Below are 12,829 nucleotides of genomic sequence, written 5' to 3' on the forward strand. Positions count from 1 at the left end.
GCATCGCTAACCAGATTATGAAAGTGACTGTCGGAATGTGATTTCTAATCATGCAATCTTGAAAACTTAAACATGGGGTATCTGAACGATAGTCCTTAATTCTGAATCCTTACATTCTAGACCATCTATTAGTCATTCCAGAATGTTTTTTTGTTCAGGTTTCAAATTTGTAATTGAGAATTTGTCAAAATATGTTTCGAAGCGAAGTCGCCAATTTGAAATTTGTGCCGTAAAGCACGAGAAAGCTGGTTTCTGATTGGTCATTCCATTGGTCTGTCAAAGTTCGCGCAGGGTCGGTCTGACGTGACCCGTAATGGGATGTCCTCAGATCTTTGATTAGCGGTAGCGGGAACTAAGGTCTGATTTTAATGTGATTGAGAACAACTGAACTCTTACAAAATCACAATCAAAAACTGGTAAATAAGCAGCTTTCAAAACAGCTGCCTGTCCCTTATCCTGTGTCTGTTAATATTCTACTTGGAGGACTGAAATATTTCCTGTGGTGGTTCCAAGTAAGAATCGGTCCCCACAATTCCGGCTGACAGGCGATTGAGTGTATCAGGTAGTCAGGCTCACTGAGTTGGTCACTGTCAATGTACCGGGGTTGTTGTGCACAATCACAGGATTGTCTGGTCCAGAATCAATTATTCACAGGTGCTGTCATGATATAGCTGGAATATTGCTGCATTAGGCATTAAACAACAAACACACACACATACACAGAGTAGGAAAAGAAACAATGGATACTATTAAACATACTGAACAAAAAAGTTCTACAATGTTGAATTTGGATGATTTGCATTTTATTACAAAATTTCACTGCAAATCTGTAAAGAATAATAACACATTTTTCATAAAACTCACCAATTTCTTCCTCAATATCATTTACTTGATGTAAGAATGTCTGAGATAGTTAAGGTGATCCAATAACATCTTACCATCATTTGCAAAGTAACTCGGACCAACTACATTTCTTCATAATGCTAAAAAAAACAATAGTCTTGGAAATCAGGCACCGCCCGCATCATCATAAATTAAGCCGCACCTTTCGTTTTTATTTCCATTTTTAAAAAAAATATTCAAATCCTAATACTTAAAAACAATGCGATCCAATATAGCACCCAGTTACTTCCTTTACATGCACACTGCTTTGATGCACATCTCTTGTTATGGTCATGGCAACAATAGGAGTTTGTATGCTTGTTTCTGTAGGGCGGCCCTTTCCCAGGTCGATGGTTCACAACTGATTATTTGGTTACATACTAGTTTACTTCTTTATTTACTGTAAAGGCAACGTTTTGGTACATAAGGATCTATACCGAAACGCAAATAAAGAAGTTGATATCCATAATTGTGTCTACTTTGTCATCCGGCAACTTCTAACTAATACCTATCAAACAACTTAGTTTGAACAAGGCCCTCCAAAAAAACCACTGCCTGCCCGCACTATATTTTCAAAAGTCATTGCCTGAAAACCTATTCTTTTATGTTGTTTAGCCTAATAATATATACCGTATTTGATGTAATAATCGCCCCGTTCTAATAAGCTCCCACGGCGATATTTGCTAATAAATTGGCTAGTGAACAATCCCAATTAGCACCCTTCCGATTGATCAATGCACACAAGACCTATTCATTCTTGTATAATACGCACTCGTGTGTTATATGGACCCTTAATTATGGGCAATTAAATTCTGGAAAAATATATCTGTCATATATAAACATTTCAGGCTGTCAGCATAAACCACGAAATTTATCTTTCAACTCTGTTTTTTTTCTCCACCAAAATAATATTCTAATAAGAGCCCCCTCTTTCTAATTTTGAGAGCGCCCTGGGCTCTTATCACGTCGAATACGGTATGTGAATTACATAGAAGGAATATATCAAATGTAATGTGTTAGTCTATGGGATGGTTCATCTAGCAGTGACTTGTTACAGGAGCTATCATCTCTACCTCTTCAGGTGTTTCTCTGAACAGGTAATTGCCAGTACTTTCCTGGTTAAATAAGCCATGTAAAAGGAAAATTTAACCTTATCAGTCCACTGGACCAGCAGTAAACATGAGTCTGACATTATTATCTTGAAATACAAATCTTGACCAAATCTCCATTTACATTTATAAATCAATGCTGTTAAAAATACGACTAATGTCTTAGCGTGTTTGTTATTGCAAGAGGCTGGGAGGTTCCTTCTCTATATTTAGCCAAGCTTATCCATTGGTTGATATGAATCACATGATAGCTAATTGATAGGACCAGGAAAATATTGAATGTACCAGTACTTTTAAGTGCGGCCAGTCCAGCGAACCGGTCTTCATATTGTCCTAAGCACTGTACAAAGAGTATGAAACCTGGGTTAGTTTTAGATGTCAGATAACTTAATCTTTATAAAAATGTATCAGGAATGGTTCTGAAGAAGCATTTTTGGTGTCCATTGTTATTAAAGACTCTAAGTATATTCAGGCAGGATACAACGAGTTTGGGCAGAGCTTCGTCAAGGTTCTCCAAACATTTCTTCTCATCCCAGCTCACCACATCTTCCAGGAAGGCTGCCTGTGACATCTCTGTCAGAACCTAGAAATATGTCACAAATTCATTAGGAGGATATTGAAGTTAGAGGAATGTGAGTAATGATTTGATGCCTCCCAATTCTTAAAACCTGTGCTTGCTTCGGGTTTCAAATCCACTATATAAGGTATGAAATCAATCAAAAAATGTTAAAAATAGTGACCATGGCACTGTAGCTCACCTGGATATGTGGTCAACAGTTTAATACGCCAACAAAGACGACCACTTAATAAAATTGCAGTCATCATTCCTATTCATACAAAATGTTAAGTTCACCTGCACTGTCCCTTGTTATTGATGTCATAATCAAAGTAGCTGTTGCATGATGTCACAATCAGTGTAACTTCATTCTCCCTAATGTTTGTTTATTTGTTGTTTAACACCACACTCAACAATATCAAAGCTATATGACGGCCGTCTGTAAATAATCAAGTCTCAACCAGACAATCCAGTGATTGATAACATGAGCATCGATCCACACAATTGGGATACAATAACATGCGTCAACCAAGTCAGCAAGCCTGACCACCCGATCCCATTAGTCACCTCTTACGACAAGCATAGTCACCTTTTATGGCAAGCATAGGTTGCTGAAGACCTATTCTACCCCAGAATCTTCACGGGTCACATGTTGCATGTGTTGTAACAGACTTTTTTAGGGAGCTGTACTGCAATGGCCAGCTGTTTCTCCAGAGACCAGAACATGTCTCTATAGAACATGTCTGGGATGAGATGGAACAATGCCTAAGGAAAAGATCAGAACCAACCGTTACCACTAACTCAGTTGAGCCAATCTTTGGTTGACAATTGGAACAACATCCCCCAGGCTGTTTTCAATCATCTGGTGTCTTCAATGCAGTGCCGCAGCCTGGCCTGTATCAACGCAAATGGTGGCCAATCCTGATATTGATATTGTTAATTGTCTTGTGACACCACCCTTCATTTAGGGCATGTTGTTCGGTCTCCTGTTACCAGGTATAGGTTTTGTCAATGAATTATGATCAAACATTGATCAGACCAAGGACAATATTACATTATTTTCAATAACATAACATTTACACCACTTCAAATGAAGCACAGTTAATTTCCTCCCATATATATACATAAACTGAATCAATCCATTTACTGTTGAGTAATTCAGCTCAAACAAGCTTCCTCAGGCCATACTGGAAAATGTGTTGTCATGACACCCATATTAACATTACAGAAATTTGTCAAATAACTTACACTACTAATAATAATAACTTAACAAGGGAAATAATTACAGTTCATTATCTAAAATTAATCTTCATCAAAAACAGTGTAATGAACTTGTTTTTCCTTATCTTCCGACATATTTTTTCGTCGTCCAAATGTGTACACTGGGGAAAACTGAATGGGTGTGAAAATGTTGGGTGAGGACATCTTGTGACAATATTGAATTCTTGTGAATATATATGACTGAATCTCATTGTTTGTTTTCATCAATGACCTGGGTCTCATATTGGGTGTTTAGGGGCTGAATCAGTGAACATGTGAAAACAGACTTCAGTTAATTGTAAGCGAAGTGACATGCCTCTGCAATCGGACCTTGGCATGCATACTATTCAGTTTCTGGATGGTTAAAGGGACATTTGACTTGTGTTCAATCTTTGAAACCTTGCTACGCATTGTCCTCACGAAAATAGGGGACACATTCATGTTTCATCTGCACTAAAGAAAGTAACTTCTCTAATCCCCAATCGACAATGAATAATTTACAAGTTTGAGAAATAACTGAACGCCTTTGATATATCGGTCTTCGAAAGAGAAGATATAATCAACAAACCTATGTTACATTCAAGATATAATAAGTTGAATTTGCCGCCTTCGTCTGCTACGCCATACTTGTTGTTGACAAGTGTTGATAGATTCCGGTTTATTCCATTTTCTTCAGTGAAGGGTACCGAAGAAATTAGAAAGGATTTTAAGTTATTATTTCTCAGCGATCAAGATATTCACTTCGTCACGTTCACCCTAACTCAAATAAAAAAATAACTCCTAATCCACTTCATGACATTATTAATTGGGATATGCAGTAAATACAGCAAGCCATGAACCGGAAATGACCTTTTAGATGATCCCATTGCAAATATTTTGCGGGAACGTGGTGGCGCGAAAGATTGTGTCACACACTGAGAAGAAGACGAGAAAAATGCCGGGTAGAACAGTGCAACCTCCCCAGCTGTCCGACAGCATCAAGAGAAAGTGAGTTGATAGCCCTTGCCAAATTATCATGAATTACACCTAATGTAGAAAAAAGGTGATATCTGTACAGATTATTTCCGCCAACTACTGAACTGAAGTTGGTCTGGTGGGTAGTCTTGCCTATTTGTTCCTGACACCATGAGATGAAGGAATATTTCTTGAACACTAAAACTGATTACAATAACCATAATTCATACGATGTCTAATAATCTGAAAATGTCACGGCATGTTTTCAGCGGGTTGCGATAATTTCGTACCCAAGCAAACAGTAACCCTATTTCGTCTATAGACCTATATAAGACAATAAAATTATTATCTTTGGATAATAGGTTTCCAAAAATACTTTTTAAACGGCATTGTTTATATCGCGATGTCTCTCTCTCTCAACCCATGAAGAACATGGTTAGAATAGGTCTTCAGCAACCCATGCTTGCCGTAAAAGGCGACTATGCTTGTAAGAGGCGACTCACTGGATCGGGTTGTCAGGCACACTGACTTGTTGATGCATGTCATCGTATCTCAATTGCGTGGATCGATGCTCATGATATCAATCACTGGATTACCTGGTCCAGACTTGATTATTTACAAACTGCTGTCATACAGCTGTAATAATACTGAGTGCGTCGTTAAACAACAAACAAACAATAACAAGTTGTGTGATGTCACACTATAGGAGCCAATTCCTTGCATAGGAATAGAGGAGAAAGGAGACATGGTTGAGGTTTCATAAACAAATTTATCACCACGCAGTCGTTGTATTCACCATGTTCACATTTATCATGTTTATGAATCAACCATTCATTCTCTATAACATTCACGACATGCATAACAAACATCAACACACAATCAAACACATCACATTAAAACAACAACCAATATCCCAATATCAGTCACTGCATAGTTGGGGGCAGATGTTAATTGTTAATTAAAAATCTCCAGTCTCCATTTTAATTACTATTGGGATCAAGAAGCCCATAAGTAATTGTCAACTGAAACAGTGTTTTCTTAAAGATTAGCTTCTGTCAACAGATAAACCTCATATGTTATTCATTTACATAAAATGTTGTTTGGATCGACATCTAAGTTAATAATATATATTGCATAGTGTTATGAAATTACTTTCGATTGGGGGTAAGATATTTCTCATTTATCAGTAGAGGACGTAACGTGTACGCGAGACGGCTCTCCCGTCTCGCGTACAAGTGACCACCTGAGAGGGGGTCACTCGTATGCGTGACGGCCTGTCAGTGGACCATGGATTTCTGCATGTTGCACAAAAATATGTCTACAAGCGTTATTTGTGAAAATAATAAAACAAAATTAAGTACAGTTATTGATCATTCTACTAGTTATCGAATGACATAAAAAAAATGTCATAAGAAAAATAATAAACGGTCAAATTGGGAGAAAAATGTGCAAAAATCGAGCAAAATGAGCTGTTTTTGACAGCGATTTTCTCCTATGTACATATTTTTCAGAAACTAACACGTAGTATTTTCTAAAAGCTTATTCATCGTAGAGTTACAAAATATATAAATTATTTCACGCACACCAACGCACACCCATTTTCCATCGCGTTGAAACATGTTTACTTTCTTCGAAACTGCGCGAACCGTCTCGCGTACAAGTGACTGGTCGACAAGCCGATAAAGGGAGGTAACCGATGCCTGACTAAAATGTTCAATCGGAACATCCGTCTTGTTACACTAAATGTGTCTGAATCAGAATGATATTTATTTAGCGCGTAGTTTCGTGGTTAGAACAAGGAGGAAATGTATTTTCATCACGTATTAGGAAAACAATTTTGCAGTGGGTATATATTTTTAGGTGGAAGTAAAATTGTTGGAAAACAAAGTATTTCTGTGAAATAATGAGTAATGCTTGGTATCGAACGACATAAAATATTGAAAAGTAAATTAAAAGAGTCAAATTTGGGGATTTTGGACAGCGATTTTCTCCTATGTGCATATTTTTCAGTAACATAATTTCAGTATTTTCTTAAAGCTTATTCGTCGTAGTGTAACAACATATATATACTTTTTTGGGCACACGAACGCACACCTATGTGCCCGGGCCTTGAAACATATCTACTTTCCTGAAACTGCTCGCAACTGGTAAACACGTCGTCCCACAGCCCCGTTAAGCGTACGAGAGACGGCTCTCCGAACAAGCAGTGAAAGACGGCCTGAGAGAGTCACTTGTAGGCGTGACTGCCTGTCGATGGATTACAGATGTCTGCATGTGACACCAAAAAACCCGTCTCTACACACTTCCTATGTATTATATAAACAAATATACGTAGTTGACTGTTAGATGCTTGTTATCGAACGATATAAAAAGTAGAAAAATAAATTAAAAGAGTCAAATTTGGAGAGAAATGTACGAAATTGGAGCCAAATTTGCCGATTTTCGACAGCTATTTTCTCGTATGTGCATTTTTTTCAGAAACATAATTTCAGTATTTTCTTAAAGCTTATTCGTCGTAGTGTAACAACATATATATACTTTTTCGGGCACACGAACGCACACCTATGTGCCAGCGCGTTGAAACATATCTATACTTTCCTCAAACTGCTCGCAACTGGTAAACACGTCGTCCCACAGCCCTGTTACGCGTACGAGAGACGGCTCTCCGAACAAGCAGTGAAAGACGGCCTGAGAGAGAGTCACTTGTAGGCGTGACTGCCTGTCGATGGATTACAGATGTCTGCATGTGACACCAAAAAACCCGTCTCTACACACTTCCTATGTATTATATAAACAAATATACGTAGTTGACTGTTAGATGCTTGTTATCGAACGATATAAAAAGTAGAAAAATAAATTAAAAGAGTCAAATTTGGAGAGAAATGTACGAAATTGGAGCCAAATTTGCCGATTTTCGACAGCTATTTTCTCGTATGTGCATTTTTTTCAGAAACATAATTTCAGTATTTTCTTAAAGCTTATTCGTCGTAGTGTAACAACATATATATACTTTTTCGGGCACACGAACGCACACCTATGTGCCAGCGCGTTGAAACATATCTATACTTTCCTCAAACTGCTCGCAACTGGTAAACACGTCGTCCCACAGCCCTGTTACGCGTACGAGAGACGGCTCTCCGAACAAGCAGTGAAAGACGGCCTGAGAGAGAGTCACTTGTAGGCGTGACTGCCTGTCGATGGATTACAGATGTCTGCAAGTGACACCAAAAAACCCGTCTCTACACACTTCCTATGTGATTATATAAACAAATATACGTAGTTGACTGTTAGATGCTTGTTATCGAACGATATAAAAAGTAGAAAAATAAATCAATTAAACCAAAGCCATGGGACCTTGCCCGTATATAGATATATAATACCTCAATTGATGTAGCAGCTTCATGTCCATGGTTAGTAGTGTTGGGTAAAGAAATTAGGTCAGTGAAACACCTTGCAAGTTGAATGAATTTGTGATGTTTTCAGGCTTGGAGAGTTGGATGAAGAACTCAGTGAAGGGGATATCACGCAGAAGGTACATGTCAGACTTTTCTTAATTCAAACTTATCGAGTACAAAGTGAACTAGATGCTTCTACCTAGGCTACATCATGTTCTATCACATTAATTGAAAAAATGTCCTGCAATTGCATCTTACTCTTCTTAGAATACATGTATAGGATTCCCTTGTCCTTTCATGATGCTTGTTTGAAATTTTCGGCATCCTTCCATTGATGAACACTGACATAATTGACATTAAATACAAATTAAATCATAAGCCTGATGATTAGAAGCAAAGTTCAGATAAAACAGTTAGGAAAGAATGTCAATTAGCTGTGATTAGATATATTTCCATGATCAATCAGGATTTTGGTTATTGATTGAAATGTAACCATGGTAACATGATTTTATTTCATTTTCATTTCTAGATATATCTTACTCATTATATATTCAGGGCTTGAAATTAGAAAAAGAATCTGGTGTGCCCAACGCACAGACCTGTTTTTCAGGTGTTCCATTTCAATTTAGGCATGCCTTCTCAATATTACTAAATTATTGTACCCACTTCTGTTTGAAACACAAGACCTTCGTAAAATAGATGATATTCCATCAAAATAAGGACAGACATAAATACATTCAAACAGAAATCACCCAAGAAGGCCGATTGCTTTTCCAACAGAAAGTCGTTTGATGATTGTGGAATATGCAACAAATGGGGAAAACTCTTTCATTTCACAGTTTAATTTTGTTAAAACATGAAATCAAAATTAGCGTACATACTTTTAATGAAAGTGACTGTACACACAAGGCACTGTACATTAAATTCAAGCATGCCATTTCCTATTTAATGGGGATGGTCAGGTAGCCTAGTGGTTAAAGCCTTCGCTCGTCACGCCGAAGACCCGGGTTCGATTCCCAACATGGGTACAATATGTAAAGCCCATTTCTGGTGTCCCCCGCCATGATATTGCTGGAATATTGCTAAAAGCGGCGTAAAACCATACTCACTCACTCCTATTTTAAGTGTGCCATGGGCATGACAGCACTCGTAATTTCGAGCCTTGTATATGCTATTGCTAATCATGGTAATAGAATAGACAGAATGCTTAAAACTGATATGTTTTGTGGTTAACAGTTCTTGCACTAACTTCTTTATCATGTTTATGCAGGGCTACCTAAAGAAGAAACACAGATTGTTTGAGCCATTATACACGGATGACATCCGACAAAAGGTCCAGGAGTTGGACGAGGAGTTGAAAGATGAAAGTGTCACAGAGGTAAGTACAGCTTTTCGGTAAACCTACACTGGATCCATTCCCGTCGTTCAAGCGATCTTAAATTACCCGTGAAGATCAAGGTTGAGAAAAGGTCTTCAGCAACCCTTGCTGGCTGTAAGAGGTGACTAAGCTTGTCGTAAGAGGCGACTAACGGGATCGGGTGTTAATGTATCCTCCAGTGTGAACTTACAGACACAGGTTATCATACCAGGGCTAGACATGAGTTTTCATCCAATTAATCGTCTTGGACCAATTATGAACGAGCAAGAAGTCCTTCCCGACTTTCACTGTCCTCCGGACAGCCACTTGATGGCACTTGTCCCAAGTCATGTTGATGTTTTTGATGCTTGATTACAGAAAGGATACTTCAAGAAACTGGAGAAGCTTCTGGACAGTTTTATGACTGCTACACCGGAAGAAGTAGGAAAACTGAAAAATGTTGAAGAGGAACAAGAAAATGGCAGTTCAAATGGCACTGAATCCTCTGCGAATGGCAGTACAGCAAGTGCGAACGGCAGTACAGCAAGTGCGAACGGCAGTACAGCAAGTGCGAATGGCAGTACAGCAAGTGCGAACGGAAGTACAGCAAGTGCCAATGGCAGTACATCAAGTGCTAACGGAAGTTCCAGCTCGGCAAGTGCTAACGGAAGTTCCAGCTCTGCAAGTGCTAACGGAAGTTCAAGCTCCACAAGTGCTAATGGTAGCTCCACAGCACCCAATGGCAGCTCTGCATCCGATTCAACTGAAATGACAGAAGATTCAACCGATGATAAGGTTACAATGTTTTTCTTTCTTGTACTTGAAGTAATTTTTTCAGACATGTAAAGCTTTAAAATACACACAGCACCGATTCCTCTTCTCTCTACGCCCTTGTGTGGATTTGTCTGGATAATTCCCAGCAGGCTATGCTAGTGTGTGAGGGGACTAAATTGATCGAAGACTCTGACTTGATTGATTGGTTGTGTGTGGGAGGTTGCATAATATCAATCATTGTTTTGCATGATCCAGACTCGATTATTTGTAGGATATATAGCTAGAATATTTCTGCATACTGCATTAAACAACGAACCATAATCTTCCCAATGCAAGTGCTATTGGAATGGCAGGAAATGCTCACCTCGGCCCAATTCACACACAGATTGTGGTGCTGCAGTTCCCCTCCCCCTCCCTCTCCCTCCATCCCTTCATTCTTCCTGCCCCCTCTCTCTCTCTCCCCCTCTCTCTCTCTCTCTCTATCTCTCTTCCCCCCTCTCTCTCTCTCTCCTTCTCTCTCTCTCTCCTTCTCTCTCTCTCTCTCTCTCCCCCCCCCCCCCCCCCCCCAGCTAAACTTGGTCCATGTATATTATAATTAACCAGGGGCTGAAGTGGTACCTTTTGCCTTTTGTGGCTGGGGGGATTTATGATCTTCTGATGTTATTTAATTTTTAAGGGTACATATTGGTTTCTAGACTTCTGTCATAAAACAAATATTTATCTTCTTATTTCTTTTGCCTAATGAGGAAACCAAATTTGATTAAAGGTTGATGGCGTTGAAGTGATGGAGGTCGAGGCGGACGATGCAGAGGAGCACATCAGGAAGAAGGGAGGAGAGAGTGACAAGGAGAATGTTAGAAGTAGGTCCATTGCATCCCATTTTAGGGCAGAATAAGTATGAAGTACCCCACACTATTTCTCCCATGAGGATTCTAGGGTATTTTAAAATTTGTTTATTTACATTACATTTAATAGTGTAAAACTAATCTTTAAAGCCTCTTCTCCTTTACTGGTCCTGATGTTGGTGAAATACTAGTCAAAACTAGCCTAGTGGTTCACTCATCACTCTGAAGACACAGGTTCAATTCCCGACATGGGTACTTTGTGTTGAGCCCATTTCTGGTGTTGTCTGCCGTGATATTGCTGGAATATTGCTAAAAGCGGCGTAAAACCATACTCACTCACTCAAAATTTTTCATATAGCTATATTAACATGAATAGGAATTCAAATTTCTGCTGACATTTGCTGCAGACTTGTGTCCGTAAACAGGCCTAGATAAGCCCCTGAGTACCCACTGCTAGTCTTCCCAAGGGAGTTCCCCATCTTGCCATAGGGTAGTATAGGATCGCTGCACCCCTTGCTTGACTTTCTGTGGAGGTATAGGGGTAGAATACATGTCGAGTACCCCTGCTTGTCTCCTCGGGCAGAATAGGCCCCCAGTACTTTTGTCTCAAGAGACAGGCTGATTTTGTCATACCCACATGACAACTTTCACTGTCTCATTTGTTCTGGTTTTTTTCTTCAGAAACTGTGGTATGAATTTTTTAGATGGAATGTGTTTATTTTGAGACTGCTTGTAGACATGTTTTGTTTGAATATTTTGCAGATACACCTTCACGAAAAGGCCGATCAAAGAAAGGCAGGAAGTCTCAGGGTGACGGTCAGCCCTCGATAACCTCCATGTTTGGCAAAGGACAAGGGTAGGTGTTCTGTAAAGCAGGGGTATCACCTTGACATGGTGGCCGTCAACAGTGGTTGATGCATGTCATCGTATCCCAATTGCGTGGATCGATGCTCATGATGTCAGTCACTGGATTGTCTGGTCCAGACTCGATTATTTACAGACCACCGTCATATAGCTGGAATATTGCTGAATGCGGCATTAACAACAAACAAACAGTGAAGCCACTAGTTGCTGATGTGACCTGATGTTTGGTTTGAGGACTTAGCTTATCGTCTGTCAGCAACAGGGATGGAAATTTACACTTGCCCATTGAAATTGCTTATTGTAGCAAAGGAAATTTGTTGTTGGAAATTTTGAATACTGCACATTGTTACGAAGTGATTTCCTAATTGAAATGCAAAGGTTGACAAGTTCTCACAGCAACAATTTGTGAAATCAGTAAGTGAACCACACAAGATCAATGCATGATCAACATATTATGTTTAAACATACAGCAGGAAATCATCTCAAATAAACAAGTCTGCCAACAACAACCAGGGGCAGATAACTCCAGTCACTTGCTGCCACTGATAGTTACTACAAATATGTTAATAACAGTTTCTACAGCATCTGATATTACCTACACGACATGATTGGGTTTTATGTGACTTCACAGGTCAAAGAGGAAGTCCACAGTGGAAGAAGAAAAGACTGAAGTGAAATCTGAGGAAGAGACGGACCAAAAACGTATCCGAGTCGATGGCGAGGAACAAATGGAGGATGATAGGTGAGAGAAATGCAGGGCAGGGTGGTATTGAAGTGTCTTCCAATTGAACTGCCAGATGTTTGTTCAGGTTCTTAAAACTTGATTTAAGTGA

General features: G+C 39.1%; 2 protein-coding genes across 2 annotated transcripts in view; one reads left to right on the forward strand and one right to left on the reverse strand.

Annotated features, from left to right (window-relative positions):
• Positions 1–4,488, reverse strand: part of LOC124145516 (uncharacterized protein C1orf112 homolog) — a 36,578-nt gene extending 32,090 nt beyond the window's left edge. The window contains exons 1-3 of the mRNA XM_046515298.2: positions 4,376–4,488; positions 2,473–2,574; positions 865–904 (exon numbers count right to left, since the gene is read on the reverse strand). Coding sequence (XP_046371254.2) covers positions 865–904; positions 2,473–2,562 — 130 coding nt within the window. The 5' untranslated portion in view covers positions 2,563–2,574; positions 4,376–4,488. The remainder of the gene's footprint in view (positions 1–864; positions 905–2,472; positions 2,575–4,375) is intronic.
• Positions 4,489–4,673: 185 nt separating this feature from the next.
• The window catches only part of LOC124145513 (DNA (cytosine-5)-methyltransferase 1-like), a 45,049-nt gene continuing 36,893 nt past the window's right edge, over positions 4,674–12,829 (forward strand). Inside the window, exons 1-7 of the mRNA XM_048389042.1 lie at positions 4,674–4,794; positions 8,245–8,293; positions 9,427–9,534; positions 9,892–10,308; positions 11,054–11,147; positions 11,895–11,988; positions 12,628–12,738. Coding sequence (XP_048244999.1) covers positions 4,742–4,794; positions 8,245–8,293; positions 9,427–9,534; positions 9,892–10,308; positions 11,054–11,147; positions 11,895–11,988; positions 12,628–12,738 — 926 coding nt within the window. The 5' untranslated portion in view covers positions 4,674–4,741. The remainder of the gene's footprint in view (positions 4,795–8,244; positions 8,294–9,426; positions 9,535–9,891; positions 10,309–11,053; positions 11,148–11,894; positions 11,989–12,627; positions 12,739–12,829) is intronic.

The sequence above is a fragment of the Haliotis rufescens genome, unplaced genomic scaffold, assembly GCF_023055435.1.
Source record: "Haliotis rufescens isolate VD_foot unplaced genomic scaffold, xgHalRufe1.0.p SCAF_8, whole genome shotgun sequence".
Taxonomy (NCBI): domain Eukaryota; kingdom Metazoa; phylum Mollusca; class Gastropoda; order Lepetellida; family Haliotidae; genus Haliotis; species Haliotis rufescens.